General features: G+C 43.1%; 2 protein-coding genes across 2 annotated transcripts in view; both read right to left on the minus strand.

Moving 5' to 3' along the window:
• LOC139784131 (uncharacterized) overlaps window positions 1-18,751 on the minus strand; it is a 48,266-nt gene that overhangs the window by 7,973 nt on the left and 21,542 nt on the right. The window lies entirely within an intron of this gene.
• Window positions 3,861-4,959, minus strand: LOC139784130 (uncharacterized). The gene has a single exon (XM_071723296.1). The coding sequence runs from the start codon at window positions 4,732-4,734 to the stop codon at window positions 4,015-4,017; it is 720 nt and encodes a 239-aa protein (XP_071579397.1). The 5' UTR covers window positions 4,735-4,959; the 3' UTR covers window positions 3,861-4,014.

Genomic DNA, 18,751 nt, shown 5'->3' on the forward strand with positions numbered 1-18,751 from the left:
AACGGCTAACGAGCAATTATAAACGGCAACAAAAACATGACATCGCTAAAATCCGATGGACGTAAAAATATCGAAAAGCAACGACTCGTCGAGGAACTGCACGCTCCGGCGAGAAGAAATTTTCCCCGAAGACACGTCATAGTGCGAGGGTACGATGACCTGTGGCAGGCTGACATCGTCGAGATGCGTCCGTACTCACGTTTCAACGGAGGCTACCACTACATACTTACCGTTATCGATGTGTTGAGCAAGCACGCGTGGGCCATGCCACTCAAGGGTAAAGGCGGAAGCGAAACAGCTAACGCTATCGCTGAGATCATTCGACGCAGCGGGAGGTGCCCTAGTAACCTACAAACCGATATGGGGAAGAAATTTTACAACACCGACGTGCAACGTCTCGTGAGGAAACACAGCATCAATCATTATTCCACGTATTCGGTATTGAAGGCGTCGGTCGTCGAGCGATTCAATCGCACGCTCAAGAACGACATGTGGAAGATGTTTACGCTCAATGGAAATTACAAATGGGTCGACGCCTTGCCGCGACTCGTATCGGATTACAACGCGCGCAAGCATCGAACCATCGGCATGCGGCCCGTCGACGTTACCCCCGCGAAAGCCGAAAAACTCTTGGCTACGGTGTACAACGCGATAAAAATCGCAGGTCTGGCAAAGTTCAAAGCGGGCGACTCGGTACGCGTTAGCAAATACAAGACGATTTTCGAAAAGGGTTACACGCCGAATTGGACCACCGAGGTGTTTAAGATCGTTAAAGTGCAGCGTACCAATCCCGTAACCTATCTACTCGAGGACTATCGTGGAAAATCCGTCGCTGGAGGGTTCTACGAACATGAGTTGCATCGCGCGACTTATCCGGACGTGTATCTCGTGGAGAAAGTACTGCGCAGGAGGGGCGACGAGGTTTACGTTAAATGGCTGGGATTCGATGGATCGCACAATTCATGGATACATAAGGAAAATGTTATTTAATTCGTGCAAACTTTTTTATTTTTTAACATAAAAATATGCAATATGTAATACATATGTAAAGTGTTTGAAATATGAAATACAAATAAAGTATGTGCAATATATTTATTTATTAATATTCTTTCCAATACTGTAATATAATACTCACAATACGTTACGTTATACTACATACATTCATACATTCATACATTATACGACATACATACGTACGACATACGTACGACATACATACGTTACGTTATACTACATACATTCATACGTTATATGACATACATGCGTACGACATACATACGTACGACATACGTACAACATACATAGGTTACGTTATACTATTACATACGTTATACTACATACATTCATACGTTACATACGTTATACTATTACATACATTGCATACATTATGTTTTATACATACAATACATACGTTACATACAATACATACGTTACATACGTTATACTATTACATACATATACTACTACATACGTTATACTATTACATATGTTATACTATTACATACGTTATACTATTACATACATTGCATACATTATATTTTATACATACAATACATACGTTACAAAGGTATTCGATAATGTCCCCACGGTAACGTATCGGTCGAATCGGGTATAATGTATCGCTTATCGTCATACGGACTCAGAGCGATTTTCGTTTCGTTCACGGTGTACACCTCGTGCTTTTCCGATCTTATGCAAGCCTGCTGTCGCGTCATTTCAATTTCGTCTCGCAGACACCGCGTGTAATCGTCGAACGTTATCGACCTGGCTACGACGTTACTCTTAACACCTTTAGCCTTTTTCGTATCTTTCTTACCGTCCACTCGCAAGGCGTACATCTTTGCTCTAAGCTCTAAGCACCGTTGTTTTCGTCTTTCATCAAGCCCGGCACTTTCTTGTTCTCGAGCGGTATACCGTACGCGTTGTCGATCGCGTAATCGCTCGTGTCGAATTTAGCGATATCCCGTTTCATGTTCATGTACACATCCTCGCCTTTACGTGATATATCAGACTGTCTGTGAAAATTTGGTTTCGAGATCAGTGCCTCCGCGCCGTATCTACCGTTCCATTTTGTTAACAATTTTACATCAACGTGATTTCGAACGTTCTCCATCGTTTTCCCGAATACCGCGTTGTTCATCAATTTATATAAATTTTTCTCGAAATCGTTTTTGGCCAGTGTTCTAAATTTTGTATTAAGTTCGATGTAAGCGCGGAGCCATGGAGATTGAGAGAATTGTAATACGCGATGAATTTTTGTGACGCGAAGACCGTGGCGCGTGCATTGCTGTAGGTTGCGGTAGTGTATGACATAACGCTTCTTATCATATAATGTTGCGAGAAGTTTTTCCTGCCGTTTGCCTGGCGGTTTATCACGCGTTGGACAGAACGGTAGGTCGGCGTGCGCGTCGTGTTTATTCTGCGGATACTCTATGTCGACTTCGAGAATGTAACCCGTGGGCGAATCCAACGCGACATCCATAACATTAAAATCGATTACGTCTTCGATCCATCGAAAATCTGCGTATGGCAATGGTCGACACATCGCCCAGCCGTACAAGTTGTTTACATCGAAATACATCAGGTATGACGTTGGTTTCGACGAATCATAAGATTGTATGTACCTGTTATTGGCTTGTGCGTATCTGTTTGAACATTGACTCAAACCTCTGCGAATACCGCGTTCGATGAACATGACCATATCAATGTCCGTGAGCAGTTCGAAATTTATGTGCGTATGCTTCAACATAGCGTCCCACGTAAAACCTGGTAGAGTGTAATAATACGCCGGATCGAGTCCATAACTCGCGACGCAGCTATCGCGAAAATTTTCAAACACGTCGGCCAATAACAAGACATCGATCTTTAGATATAAATCGCTGTATTCGCCCAAGGTTCGAACGGAGAACCGCTGCCAGACGTTAACGGCGTGCTCGTAATCGCTCTCGGATACGGTGTCACCTGTCAATGAACTGTAAAACGAGTCGCGCGATGGTAAACACAAGTCCTCCAACTTTTCGACGCAGTCAATGTACTCGTACGGAAATACACCTTTTCGCGTCAGCAAATCAAAATTTTCTGCGGATAATTCACAAAATTCGCGTTGTAATATTTGCAGTTTATCCTTGCTGAGATATGATGCTAATTTTTCGAGACTTGCGGTGAGAAATTTGTATGAGTCAATGAATCTTAATTTGATGCAATTTTTTTTGTCTTTATCCTCAGTGCTTTTAACGTTCTTCGTAAACGAAATGTATTTTTCTTTGGTAATTGGGAGTAAGTCTACACGTCCTTCGTACGCGGTAGCTATTGTCTTTATTATAAAATGAGAATCATAACCCGCTAAATTATGAAATATTACTGGGATAAAGTGAGAATTTTTATAATTCAAGTTACAATTAGAATGCGCGGGACCTCGATAATTGCCAGTCAAGTGACAGTGATCGCGTACTCGCACGTCGTCTGGCTCGAACGGTTTTTCGCACACGTGACAGTGCGTTGCGCTGTTAAACTTTTCCCACTCGTCTCGCGTGAAATCCGCCATGGGTATATTAGCGGACAAGATGTTCTTTACGTCGTGTGCTAAACGTCTTAGTTCCTCGGCGAACCACGCGACGCAATCCTTATCGCGACGAAATCGATACGCGGATAACAAGTCGTCGTACGAGCACCGCACGTAGTATCCTATGCTAAATACCTGATGATGTTGAGACTTGAACGTGGACGTTGTCGGATCCGCATCCGTCTTCTCGAGGGTACATTCCAGGTCGGCGTATACGACATATGGAAGTCGTTCCTTCCTGCTGTGATTCTTAAAGGCCAACCACTTGTCGTTATCACTCGGTAACTTGATCGCGCAGTCGTTCATCTGCCGACAGTCGACGGTGTGGGTTTCCAATTTCTCGCTCGTGTAGAAATAGTGCAAACATCTGCAAAAAGAAAAACACAATTTTTGTAAATTATTAAATAAAAAATAAAATATTCTATAATTTTTATTAAAACAAGTATAGGTACTCACCGATCGCAAAAGTATTTCCGACCATCGTGCCTGCTCAATTGCGAGCTCACGAGGCGGGATAGATTTTTTATCCACGCGAAATGTCCCACGTTGTCGTCTCGCTGGTCCTGCACGTACAGCAGATTTACGTGCTTTTCTCTCTTCCGGTCGGTGAGCCGTATCGGGAGAACGGTTGGCGTCTTCTCTCCCTCGATGGTATACACATTGACGGATATATCGTTGCGTTCTTCAAACTGTTTAATCTGTTTCAAAGTCATTGGAAACTCAATGTCTTGTAATTTTAATATTTTTGCGTAATGAGGGTACGAGGATTCCCGATATGTATGATCCTTGGCAGGATACAGCGCGGCGACCACTGACCACGCGAAGCACGCATTATCCATAGATTGCACGTTGATCACAGCTTTTTTCAATTTAATTTTTTTCGGTAAATTGATGTAACATCCCGCGCGCAAAGGATTGTACTTGTTCACGTTCACTGTCAAATTGAGTATACGCGATAACGCCCACCCGCTGTCGCGTTCCTGAAACTCTTCGAGTTTCGCTAATGTGGGCTCGATAACGTGTAGCTTGTACCACTCGCGCAGATCGGACCGATCGGACGAACGAAAGAGTTCGCAGTTTCTCGTGCTGATACTTTTGTTCGCACGTTTGTCACCCGTCACAAACTCACCGTTGAACACAGTGTTTATCTTTACACTTGCGTGTCTTTGCATGACATTTTGCACATGATCGAGCACGATGACTTCAGCATCTTCGAGAAATTTTTGCGGTTCGATGTAATTTGTATTTATCACTGCACCGGTCAATACACGGCTTTCGAACGCGGCATCGATCTCTCGCCAGACGAGTCTTTCCACGTTTTCGTTACCGCTACTACTGCCCGCCGCGTACTCACCACCGATATGTACGAACCGTCTCTGTAATAGAGTCTTCACACCTTCGAGTCACGCGATTCTTGCCACTAAAGATTGTCTGTGTCCCGGATTGTTTGTTTCGCGGATTGAGAGCCGCGGATGTTTGGAACGACAGTCTTCTTCGAGCTGCTCGATAAACTCCTCGCATCGCTGTGCCCATGCAAGATATTCGCCCAAGGTAGCGATTTGGTCGAATTGTTCCAACAGGTTGCGTTCCGTTTTATCGATATGTTCCATGTTTTTTAATACTGTCTTTTTCACACTATTTTTTAGATCACGTCACATTCTTCGATGGAGCACTTGCACGTGACTCGCTTACACGTTGGACAACGTCGACAGAAATATAGAATGGAATAATGTTTAAGCATAAAATTATAAAGACTGAAGAAGGGGACATCAAAGTGCCAATCATTAACCCTTAAATGCCACCCGGGGTCCAGCGGACCCCAGACCATTTAGAATGATATATTTTCAAATGTTCCCGCCAAATATGGAGCTCATATTTATTTATTTATTATTTTTTATTTTTTTTATTTTCGAGCCAACATTTTAACTGTTGGCGATCTTAATTTTTTATACTATGTTGAAATTGAAATTTTAACAATATAAGCATTTTATTCTCTTTTCTAAGCCTTGAACAACATTGAAAATAATTTTCATAACTAAATATCAAAAAATCAATAAGTAAGGAGACATTTTTCATGCTGGGGTCTTTTAGACCCCATGTGTCATTTACGAGATTCTTGAGAGGTGTGGCATTTAAGGGTTAAAATCATTAAGTTCACGGTCAAGAGCTCTTTGAATCGATGTATGATTAGGACCTATTATCTTATTAGAGATATGTAAAATTGATCTCTGTCTGTTCATGTTTTTCATCACCGCCAATTCGACGCACTTCCCAATGCCTGTGCGAATTTGAATGAGCATAGTATCAGTGAGCATGAGCATATCAGTAATAACTTTATTCGCCCAATAGCGATACTCCTGATACTCCGAATCAAAGTCAGGTTTAATGTAAAAATCATAAAAATAAGAATTATCACGAGCTTCACGAGCTTCACGTTTTTTTGCCTCGTCCCGCAGCCGCCGATACAATTTCCGTCTCACGTTATCCGAATCCCATTCATAAGGATAATTAATATAGTCGATAGCGACTCTTTGTTTAACGCTGCGTCGATCAGTTTCGCGTATACCTAGTTCGCGATCGCGAAGAAACTGCACCGGTGATGTCACATCCGTCAATTTCACTCCTCGATCTTCTTCACGCAGAACATTGGCGACATCGTTTATTAAATCATCGTCAGATTTCTCTTCTTCACTTGGCCATTCCATGTTGCGCACATTTATAATGCCCCACTCGCGATAATGTTTTTTTATCACTTCATGCAAATCGAGCACATTTTGCATGGATATATTTGGAACAATGGAGTGCGACAATCTCCACAAAATCGACCATTCATTACCTCGTACGGTTCGGTTACATGCTCTCGATATTCACGTATGTGCTCACCAGTGTCTGGTACAGTGATCATGCACGAATAACACAGGTTATCTGAACAATATATATAAAATAAAAATAAATCGCGCAACACTTCGTACGTCTATCCAACGCCAAATATTCGGGACGCGGCACTAATTTATCGATGACTTCTTTATGATCGTCGTCTTCATCACTCAAATAATCACTGTCGTCCGTTAACGCGCGATCCTCGTCTACATCCATATCGAAATTATTGTCCATCTCGTGTGCAAATTGGGCACATATTACACGGAAATATCATGTACAATGTTTCATGACATCTTGAACAACACCGGGTATCCATCATTCCGCGAAACTCAACGAAGTGTTTTCGACGAGCGTACATGTAATCGCCAAGGTCCGATAGAACATCCATGCATGGAGCACATAGTGCAAGTGCACCACCCGTTGAATAATAAAAATAAATTACGCAGCGTTTCCTACGTAAATTTTGTGCAACGATTTCCCAAGGCAGCACCATTCTATCGATGACTTCTTCATGATCGTCGTCTTCATCACTGAAATAGTCACTGTCGTCCGTTAACGCGCGATCCTCGTCTACATCCATATCGAAATTATTGTCATCTTCTTTATCGTAAAAAATATTCCTCTGTATTGAATACTCGGCACAAAAAATGCAAAATAACCGCTATACTTTTTTTCCAATCGATATACCGACGCGTAGACTTTCAAATCACAGACTGTGATTTTGACTCGCTTCCTTCTTCCTTATATACTTTTTTCTATCGCCTTTTCCTCTCGTTCCAACTAGAGCATCGCGTATCGTTTCTTCTGTTTTAGTGCATGGTGTGCATACACTGCAGAGAAACAATATCACCCATAGAAATTGAGTCGCGTTGCTGCGCGAGACGGTTAAGTCGCCTAAAATTTATGGTCGAGTACCTACGTCGACCATCGATGCTCGACCATCTGCAGTGCGAGATGATATTCGTTTATAAATTCTGTCATCGACGTTTGTCGATACCCAGAGAAATTGAGTCGCGTTGCTGCGCTTATGCCGTCTAGTGTTTATAAAATCTAGCTGCCTGTCATCGGCACTCGCCTTTGTAACGCGCGACGCCATAACCGAATGGCGCCGCGAAACCCCGATAAGCGACTCTTCCTAGAAAGAAAAATAAAGAGGAGAGACCGCGACGGTTGAATCGCCTAAAATTTTTGGTCGAGTACCTACGTCGACCATCGATGCTCGACCATCTGCAGTGCGAGATGATATTCGTTTATAAATTCTGTCATCGACGTTCGTCGATACCCATAGAAATTGAGTCGCGTTGCTGCGTGAGACGGTTAAGTCGCCTAAAATTTTTGATCGAGTACCTACGTCGATCATCGATGCTCGACCATCTGCAGTGCGAGATGATAATCGTTTATAAATTCTGTCATCGACGTTCGTCGATACCCATAGAAATTGAGTCGCGTTGCTGCGCTTATGCCGTCTAGTGTTTATAAAATCTAGCTGCCTGTCATCAGCGCTCGCCTTTGTAACGCGCGACGCCATAACCGAATGGCGCCGTGAAACCCCGATAAGCGACTCTTCCTACGAAGAAAGGTGAAAAGGACCGCGGCGTCACGCTAGTCGCAGGTCATAAATTATAGCCGCCTGCCATAGGCGCTCGCTCGCATCTGAGGTGTGAAATGACATCTGTTTATAAATACTATCGGCCGAACATCGACGCGAGGCGGCATTTGTTTATCGAACATGTCCCGACGCGCTCGCCTGATCCCCCCCCCCTCCCACCCCCCTTCACTAGGACTTCCTCGATCTCGAGGCCCTCCCCCCCCCCCGCGAACCCTATGCTGGGAACGCAGGTCCCCCCCGCAGACCCCTCGGCCGGACCGCGGCGCTAGAGTCCCCCCCACCCCGCTCCCCCCCTCGGAGCACCCGGCCTAGATCTGTCACTATCTTCCTACTCCAGCGGTGCGCATCCTGACGAGACGTTATGTGCTGACGACGACTGGCTACAAATACTTAGCCATTGGTGTCACGGTTAAGTCTCCTTCGTACATGGATATCGTTCTGGGGGATCGCCACGGCAAGGAGATCTCTCTGTCGCTCGATACGTGGAAGGGACTCGTCGAGCGCAAACGCGACGTATTGTCGTGTCTGCGATCCAACCTCGCCGACGGAGCCCGCCCACCCTCGCCGATATCGATCGGAGACCTAACGCTGCGATTCGGATGGATCAACAACCTGCCGATCTTGCGTATGGAGCTACCCACCGCGGCTCGTCTGGCAATGTCGCTCAATACCCTGCTCTCGCTGTACGATCTCCAATTTTGCGTCGATCGCATCGTCTCGGCGATGAGCGCGGTAACCGAGGAATTCGACGCGAGGTATTCGCGCTATCGGGAGATAGCCGCCAACGCGATTAAGATGGGAACTTCGGTTAAGACTGCGATACTAACGAGCGAATTCTTCGATCCTAACATCGTCGACTGTAAGATTACCGCGCTCTGTTTCCGATTCTAATGTCACGATGCATATTTACAAATATATATATTCATACACAAAAAATGTAAACGCATATCAACGTATGCATATTTTTTTATTTTTTCAAAATTAAAACTACCGCTCGTACGCGGATGTCTCATCTATGTGTTCTCTCTCTTTCTTTTCCCCTCCTTTCAGATCTGTACCTATCTCGATACGATCCCGCGCTCCCTAAGTCCCCCCAACTGCGGTTACTCTACAGTCGCCGCGATTGCGTCGTCATCATCTTCTACGATCCCGCGCTTCCTAGATCCCCCGATTCCGCTTACTCCACAATCGCCGCGATTACGTCATCTGCGATACGTCCGAAGGATCAAAGCACCCTTCGGACCGAAACGGACAAGTACGAAAGAAAAGGTGATCGGGGCCACGCGAAAAGAGCGACCTCAAACACGTTCGAACGCGAAAAGAGCGACCTTGAACGTGTTCGGACGCGTCCGAACGCGCGTCCCGCGCGCAAAAAATAAATAGGTAAAACGTACGAATTATGCGGACAAAGAAGAGAGTAGGGGAGACCGGGGCAAACTCGACACCGGGGCAAACTTGACACTAGACTTTTTGCCAATTTAAATCTATCGTAGAAACTTGTCTTTCCTACTGTAAATGCGTCTTTATGTGCCAGTATTATCAACGGAATTTGGTAACATTCTGAGTTATAGTGTAATCTTTAACGCGACATAAGCGTTTTTGATAGTGAAAAGTAATTTTTCTGATCTCTCGAAAATGTCTACTCTTTCATCGAGCTTTACTTTTGCGAATCTACCGGTAAGTGATTTTGATGAGAAATTCGATGATTTATACGAATCCGATAATAGTTTTTGCATATTTTCAAAATTTTTATATTTTTGGAGTAACAAAAGTAAAAAACGACGTTCGGGGCAAAGTCGACGGGGCAAAGTCGACACGCTGTTTTATTGGCTCCCAATAATAAACGATGCTTGTGATGCAGCTATATGGCCCATAACAAATGTGTGTGCACGTGTAATCGCGAATTTACTTGCATAAATTGTTTTTCAGACATGAGTTTAGATGAAAATAATTGAATATTCAACAATTTTTGTTCTCATTATTTCCAATGATTGTTTACTTAATTCCAAATTTTTGGATTCCAAATACACGATAAACAAATGTATATTTAGTTTCAGACAATAAAAAATAAGTTCCAGATCAAATTGTGTCGATCAGGCAAAGTGTCGAGTTTACCCCGGCATTTTTCAAATTTCCTTAAGCATTTTTGTACCTGAAGGAACGCTCTTTAAATGTGTACCATTAAATTTGCTTGAAAATTTTAATTAATTGTTAAAAATTGCCTTTGAAAAAATTGTGTCGAGTTTGCCCCGGTCTTCCCTACTCGTCTCTCTCTCTCTCTCTCTCTCTCTCTCTCTCTCTCTCTCTCTCTCTCTCTCTCTCGTGTTGGTGGTTGTCTGTATTCTTTGCTCCTGTATTAGTGAATTTTACTGCTGCCGTAAGTTGCCTCCGGGCTATTTTGTTGCAGATATAAGCAGACTTTTAATTGTTTGTCACGTGCCTTATTCTTTTTCTTGGAGAATCGCCACCTAATTCCGAGCATTTTCGTGACAAGTTTCATCGTTTATTCTAACCTTATTCTCGGAATCTTCATGGAGTTCTTGGAATTATTCATGCAAAATGTTGACTCCAGCTGCGCATGCGCCTGCCTGTAGATCTGCTCTTTCTACACTTTACTATTTCTGGGTCTAACGTGTGCATGTGCTTGTCCGATTGGCGCCTGTTGTGATCTGTACATACTGCCTTGATTTTCTGATTGGTCGATACGTCCGATTGGTCGTTACGTGATACCGGTGCTATGCGTGCGCTTATTGTTGCCGAGCATCTCTATCAGCATGCTTCGTCCTGAGTGCGAGATTTCTTATGACTCCTGATTGGCTGTGCGACGTTGCTGCTGTGCTGGCGGAAACATATGAATAGACTTTCAACTCTACGTCGTCTTTTGTGATTTACGGCTCACTGGATAGACAGTGATGCAGCGTGCGTGCATTAGGTGCAAAAAGCCTATTGCGACCATATCGGTTGAGTGCGAGTGTGGGCGGGTATTTCATCCGGGTTGTATTAAGCCATTTTTTCTTTCAAAATACGCTGATTCTTGCTGTAAATCGTTGTCCGTTTCACCTAGCTTACCTCTTACACCTGAGGTTGAAAATACTTCGCGGTCATTTAATTTTGAAAATATGGCTACTCCTGCGAGCACTGGCACTCAATTGCAGACTCAGAGTGACAACACGACAAATGATCTTCTGCTTCGTTTGATTGATCAGTTAACAGCAACTGATGCTAGACTCTCTGCGTTTATTGAAAATCAACAGCAGACAAACGGCGAAATCAATGCTAAACTTAATCAGCTAAATCGTATATCGGAAACTGTTGATCAGAACTGCCAGCGCATTGCAGTTTTAGAGCGAGAAAGCGCGACACTAGTGAGTGAAATTAATGTATTGAAAACGTCTCTAGTAGCTCCTTTGGCGCGTGACAATGATAGAAATAAGTTAATTATCTCTGGTGTACCAGCTGAATTGTCGGCCACACCTGAAGAAGTCGTTGGTAATGTGTTCTCGGCTCTCGATGTTTCTAACTTGTCGAGTCATGTTCTTAATGTCAGAAAGGTAGTTCGTAAGCCTCATCCGGAGACTGCAGGTAACGGGCCCGTGGCTTCTTTTGGCACTGGCTCACTTATTGTCACGTTGACCTCTGAAGCAGTTCGTGATATTATTATTACCAAAAAACGGGTCAAACGTGTACTCAAGTGGAGTGAGGTATGCGGTAGTAGTTCTGGCAGATCTGATCAAATTATATATGTAAATGAATTGTATTCTAGGGCCACATATGATCTTCTACAGCAGACGAAACGTGTTGCCAAGGAAAAGTCTTTTAAGTACGTTTGGGTAAACAAGTGTCGAATATGTGTTAGGCGTGCTGATGGGGATTCTACTATTTACATTGACAATGCTACCGATCTAGTTAAACTAAATTGACCAGTGCAACCTAACACGGTAATTACTAAACATTCTAATCAAAAGTCATTTCAGTTTCATGTTGCTCAATTTAATGCAAACTCACTTCGTGGTCATATTGATTTTATTAGGTTGTATTTCAGTACTAATTTTTATCATATCATCTCTGTATCGGAGACGTGGCTAAATGCTAATGTTACAGATCAACTTGTGGCCCTAGATGATTATTTTCTGGTTCGTCACGATAGAGTGGGACGCATGGGAGGTGGGGTGGCATGCTATGTTCATAAATCGCTTAAAACTAAAATTATAGCTACTTCCAGTAATGTCTGCGGCAACGCGCCTGAATATTTTCTTATTGAAGTTCATTTACCCGATTGTGAATCAATATTATTTGCGTCCATTTATAGGAGACCTAAGGGCCTCCTCTTACATGACTTTGTCGACACACTAACTGGATATTCACATCTTTATAAAAATGTTATTATAGGCAGCGATTTAAATTGTAACCTGTCATCGTCCGATTACGAAGCGATCTATTTACGCGAACTTATGTCTAACTTATCGTTACACATCGTCAACTCCGAACCTACTTATCATACTGCGACCTCTGACTCATGGCTTGATGTTTTAGTTGTGGATGATGTTGATAAAGTTGTGTCGTTCACTAAAACTTCGAGTCCGTTTATTGCTGGTCATGATCTTATAGGATTAACTGTGTCACTTGACACTCGACTTACATCTGAGCGCACTATTTCTAGACGTAACTACAGAGGCATTAATCCTTCCGAGTTCTCTGAATATCTTGGATCCATGGCTGAGACGGTGCGGACTCAGATAGACGAATTATCTGGTGATGCCGTTGTTGACGGATTTTGTGGAGTGCAGTCGGATAACCTATTGATGGCACTTGATGCATTTGCTCCTATTCGTGTATTAGTGATTAAGAGGCCTCCGATGCGGTGGGTTACTGATGAAATCAAGACCCGAATTCGTACTCGCAATCAGCTTTATAAGCAGGCAAGACGTTCTAATAGTATACTTAGTGTTGTGCCGTAAACGGGAGTGTTCCGGCACAGGGTTCTTTGGATCCGCCGGGTTGGAGGAGAGAACAACACTTGCGAGTTTGTGATTTCAAAGGCGTTTAATAAAACAGATCTCTCGTGGTTACACTTGAATCAATTACTTCACTACCCTGACTTGCGGGTTACCATACTTTACTGACACGTTGACTCGCGGTACGCTATCGGTTCTTAGACTGCCCGCCGTTCCTTGGAAGGGCGGGCTTTTTATCACCTCGGTATTTGCTGACCTAGCAGTCAGCGGATTTTGACTTCGCGACGGCCTAACGGGCAGGTGATGTCCGACCTGCCCATATTTGGTCATTCCCGAGGCTTGTGCAGGTCTTCGCGTCAGCGGTCTTCGTCGCTAGGGTCATATTTCCGATAGGAGAAAATTCGGAGTTGCCAAGTGCATTACTTAATCTCTAATACGTTGTGCGCTCACAACATCCCTTCCCCTGCGGAAAAAGAAAAACTGAGGTATTCGAAGTTTTTCGTTATTTATCTATTTGCATTTTTCTTTTTCCTGAGAGGTTACAATCTAATTTTCTTATATGCTAATATGCTGCGGTTTCCCCTTTTAAATTCTTAATGATTCCCTTTTTTTTCTTTATTACATAAATAATTACAAGTATAATCCTTATTACGACTACTATTATGGTTGCGGGACCTACGGGACATGCAATATTCTTACTTGAAAACGCTTGGTGTATTCGCAGTTATGAATTCTATAGGTAAATTTTGATCGCATCTACTTTTATTGGTTTCTCGCGTACATTTGATTTTTATAGTCTCTTAATGGAAGTCCGCGTGTTAGTAATGTTATTTTGTGTCTACGTTAAGCTGTGGAAATCTGATTTTAATGTGGTTGCGTCTATTCGTATCGTTGTTGGTGTCCGATTTTTTCGAGATGGATGCCTGGCTCGTTGATAAATTGTGCCACCTCGTGCGGTGGTATGGGTGATACTCTTGTTACGAGGTACTGATAAAGGATGAGCCTCGTTATCCTTTAATTTCGCTGACACTGACTGTCAGTGGGCTGTTACTTTGTTCTTGCTTGGAGAGTTTCTTCAGTCTGAGTCTATCGCTGGTGGAGTCTTCGTGACGTTAATATGTCACCGCTTGAGCGTGTGTCAGTCTGGGCTGACGTTGTGGACCCGGGTGAAATTCGGGCTGGCGAGGGAGAGGAGGATGCTGCTCTCCCGGTCTTGGTGGTGCCGGAGCCTCTGGGCCGTGGTCGCGCTCGATTGATGCGCGAATTTGTTGTTCATAGTGAGCAGCGTGTGCCCGAGCGGTTGATGTCTCTTGGTCGTGGTCGGTCCCTTTCCGACCCCATGACTGAATATTTGTATATCCACTTTCGGCTCCTTTTTATGTCGGATAGGCCTATTCGTCCGCCGGCTGGTCTGGGGCATGGTGCTCCTCGTCGGGATTAATCGTAAGTTCCGTTTATTTTACTATTACTAGGTTATTTCTTGTTTTTGGTAAATTCCTTAGCTATTCTTTTTGTTTTGTTTCTTTCCCTCTGTGTGTATCTAGTTTTTAATAAAAGCCTTCAAGCGATTTGTGTGGACGCGTAACGTTTTTCGTCCCTTTTTAATTATATAGTTTATGTCATTGATTTTTTTTTTGATTACTGTGTACGCTCCTTATGCTATGTCTTTTGCTTATGCTTCCTCTCTTTGCCTTCTTAGTTTTCGATAAAGGCCTTTAGACGGTTAGCGTGGACGCGTAACGTTTTTCGTCCCTTTTTGATTATATAATTTATGTCATTAATTTTTTCTATTACTGTGTACGGTCCTATCCATTTCGCTTCTAGTTTCTTTGATCTTCCTCGTCGAACCGTTTCGTCGTATAATAGTACTGGATCTCCTGCTTTAAATGTTCCGGAATTCGTCTTTTTATCGTACTGTTGCTTTGCTTTGGTTTTTTCATGTTTGATGTGTTCTCTAGCTAATTCGTTTGTTGCGCGTATTCTTTCTCGAAGTTCTTGTGCGTAATTGTCGTAGGTATATGTCAGTTTTGGCGGTTTCGTTAGGGCTGTCGGTAATATAGCTTGATGACCGTAAACTAATTCGAAAGGTGTAAATCCTGTCGTGGTGTGGGGCGTTGTGTTATATGTAAACATCGCGTAGGGCAGCCATTCATCCCAGTTCGTCTGATCTTCATTTATATAGTGTTTTAAATATTTTGCTAATGTGCGGTGCGACCGCTCCAATGCTCCGTTACTTTCTGGGTGATAAGCTGTCGTTTGTATTTTTTCAATCTTTAATAATTTACACACGTTTTTGAACATTTCGCTAGTAAAATTTGTACCCTGATCCGTGAGTACTTTTTCCGGTATTCCGTGTTCTAACACGATTTTGGTAACAAAAGCTTTCGCGACTGTAGTGGCTTCTTGATTTTCTACGGGAATTGCTTTACTAAATTTTGTCAGGCTATCTTGGAAGGTCAAAATATATTTATTTTTGTTATCCGTACTAGTTAATGGTCCTACTATGTCAAGGGCGCATTTTTCGAATGGTCTCTGTGGAGTATCCGTAATTGATAAGGGCATTTTTGTTTTTCTGCTCAATTTATTCTTTTGGCAGTATTCACATTTATTTATATAATCTTCGACATCTTTCGTAAGTCCATTCCAATTGTGGGTCAATCGGATTCGATTTATAGTTCTTGTGACTCCTTGGTGTCCTCCCATAGGTAGGTCGTGATATTCGCGTAATATTTGTAGTTTATCTTCTTCCGAGTATTTTCCCGGCATTTCCTCTTGATGCACGTTATTTACTTGTAAGTCCTCCACTATTGGGTTTCGACTCAATGCGTCAACGTTTGCATTCATTTTGCCTGCTTTGTGGGCGATCTCGTAATCGTACTCCTCTAGTTTAAGTCTCCATCTAATTAATCTGGAGCCGGGATCTTTTACATTAAATAGCCATATTAGTGGTCTATGATCCGTAATTATTTTAAATTTTGTTCCGTACACGTAAGGTCTGAAATGTTTTACGGCCCATACGATTGCCAACAATTCTTTTTCTGTCGTATTATAATTTTGCTCAGCTTTATTTAATACTCTACTGGCATATGCTATCGGTCTGTCTTGTCCTACTGTTCCTTGTGATAACACGGCTCCGATTGCGTAGTCGGATGCGTCTGTGGTTACTAAGAACTCCTGGCTAAAATCGGGGTAATTTAATATGGGTGCCGTAGTTAATTTTTCCTTTAGTGTTTCGAACGCCATTTGCTGTTCGGCTGTCCAACTAAAATTTTCCCCTTTTTTCAATAATTTTGTTAAAGGTTTTGCAATTTTAGAAAAATCTTTTATAAATTTTCGATAGTATCCAGCAAATCCGAGAAAAGTCTGGATATCCTTTGATCGTTTAGGCGTTTTACACTTTATTACTGCTTGTATGTTGGCAGGGTTTGGTAGTATTCCGTTTTCTGAAATAATGTGCCCTAAATATAATACTTCTTTACGCAAGAATTCGCACTTATCGGGTTGAAGCTTGAAACGGTATTTTCGTAATCGCTGTAATACTTCGATTAGGCGCCTGTTATGTTCGGCCAAGGTTGCTCCGTATATTACGACATCGTCGAGATAGACGAGACATTTGATTCCTTCTAAACCCATTAATGCTGCTATTATAGCTCGCTGAAAAGTCCTTGGCGCGTTCTTTAGTCCGAATGGCATTCGGTTAAATTCGTAGTGTCCATTGGGAGTGGAAAATGCTGTCTTCTTTTTATCTTTCTCATGCATCGGTATCTGATGGTACCCGGATGCGAGGTCTAAAGTTGTAAAATATTTTGCCTTTCCTAATTTATCATGTATTTCTGCAATATTCGGCAATGGGAATGAGTCTCCGATTGTAAGGAAATTAAGCTTGCGGAAATCTATTACGATTCGAAATTTTATTTTTCCTGAAGCGTCAGGTTTTTTAGGTACTACTAGTATTGGCGAATTCCACGAACTCGTACTAGGGCGGATAATTCCATCCTCTAGCATCTTGTTAATTTGTCGATTTATTTCCTCCTTATGCTTTTCTGGCAAGCGATAAGGTCGGACGTTCACCGGCGCGCTATCTGCTCGCGTCGGGATCTCGTGTTTCACCGCCGGGGTACACGTTAGCTTGTCGTCTTCTAAATGGAATATATCGCAATAATCCTCGCATATTTGTTCTAACGTTTTTCTTTCTTCGTTATTTAAATGACTCATTCTTAATTTACGGCGCAATTGTTCGCGTCGCTCGGTGATTGATTCGCGCTCTTCTGTCGGCTGTAATGTGAATATGTCGGCCTTGTCAGTCACCGGTGCCTCTTCTAGAGTTACATGCGGCGTGATTATTTCGACGGGCTTCTCCGTTATGTTTACTATGCTTATTGGACAGAGGAAATCTATCGGTTTTACCATACAATTACCGATGAATACTCCCGGACTTATTTCTTTACCCCTTACGATACCTACTTTATTCGTGTTGGTTATCGCGGATATTATTGTCTCGCTACGCGGTGGTAAGGTAAACTTTCGATACGGCTGTAGTTTAAATGTCGCGGCACCGATTTTTAATCGATTTTCGGCGTGATTTGGCACGGTTTGATGCTTTTTCAGGAAGTCGATTCCCAGAATTCCTTTGTAGTCGACCGGGAAATCGTCTCGTACCACGTACATTGTATGCCGGATTGTTTCCTTGCCTATTAGTATTGATGCTCGTATTTTCCCGAGGGTGTAGATCTGATGTCCAGTTACGCCGGTCAGCGCTATTTTCTTTTCTCGTATTTTAGTCTTATCTTTTAATTTTCCGACCTTGATGAAAGTTATGGCGGCTCCGGAGTCAAGCAAAAAACTCAGTTTTTCCTTAGTTGCTTCTCGCATCGGGAGGGTGACGAGGTCCAGATTAGAATTCTTATCCGCTTTACCGATCACTTGAGCTACTCGGTACTCGAGCGCGTGTCGCGTCTTATGCCTTCTCCGTTTCTCTTGTCACTACCGCTGCTGCGGCTGCTGCTGCTGCTGTCGCTATTTGACATGTCCTCATCCGTTTCCGAGGTCCTATTGCCTCGATTCTTTTCGGTCGCGTTTATCGGCTTCTTTTCCTATGCATCATATTTGGCTTGGCGAGTCCGTTCTTTCTCGGGTCGCCCGTTAAGCGTCCAACAGTCTTCCCGTTTGTGTCCCTCTTTCTTGCAGTGGAAGCAATATTTCTCAACGGCATTTATTCCGTGGGGTTTTTCCGCTCTCGGGAGAGAATATCTATAGGCGTATCGGCTAGTACGGCATTCTGGTCCGCTATGGCCGAGCTTTCCGCATTTATTGCACTTGACTCCGACGCTCTGAGTTCGTCGGGTTTGCTCCTGACCGGTTTGGTTTCGATCGGTATTAAATGTTGAACGTTGGGGAGGTCCTTTCAATTTCTCCTCGGAAGTGGCGCCTAAAATGGCTGCTGTGAGGTTAGCGTAGTTTCGGGACCTCACGATAGTTTGAATGTCATCTCGGAGTCCTAGCTGGAAATTTTCTAGCGCTAGCTCCTGTATCGTATCTAATATCGCTTTTCTCTGTTCTGAAGACTGTTTCCGGCCTTCGATCATCGATTGATATAGCTCCATTGATAATTTGTCTACGCGGAGTCCGTATTCTCTCGCGCTTTCGCCTGGCTTTTGCCGGAGCATATTAAATTCTTTCTGAATGTGCGTGGTGCTTTGCTTTGCTAGATAGCACATTTCTATTTCCTGCTTCAATTGAGCGAAC

This window comes from Temnothorax nylanderi, unplaced genomic scaffold (assembly GCF_030848795.1).
Source record: "Temnothorax nylanderi isolate EJ_2023f unplaced genomic scaffold, tnyl_v1.0 TNYL_tig0588_pilon, whole genome shotgun sequence".
Classification (NCBI taxonomy): domain Eukaryota; kingdom Metazoa; phylum Arthropoda; class Insecta; order Hymenoptera; family Formicidae; genus Temnothorax; species Temnothorax nylanderi.

Excerpts from the sequence above, each read along its gene's own strand:
- LOC139784130 (XM_071723296.1), bottom strand. The coding sequence starts at position 4,734 with ATGCAAAGACACGCAAGTGTAAAGATAAACACTGTGTTCAACGGTGAG.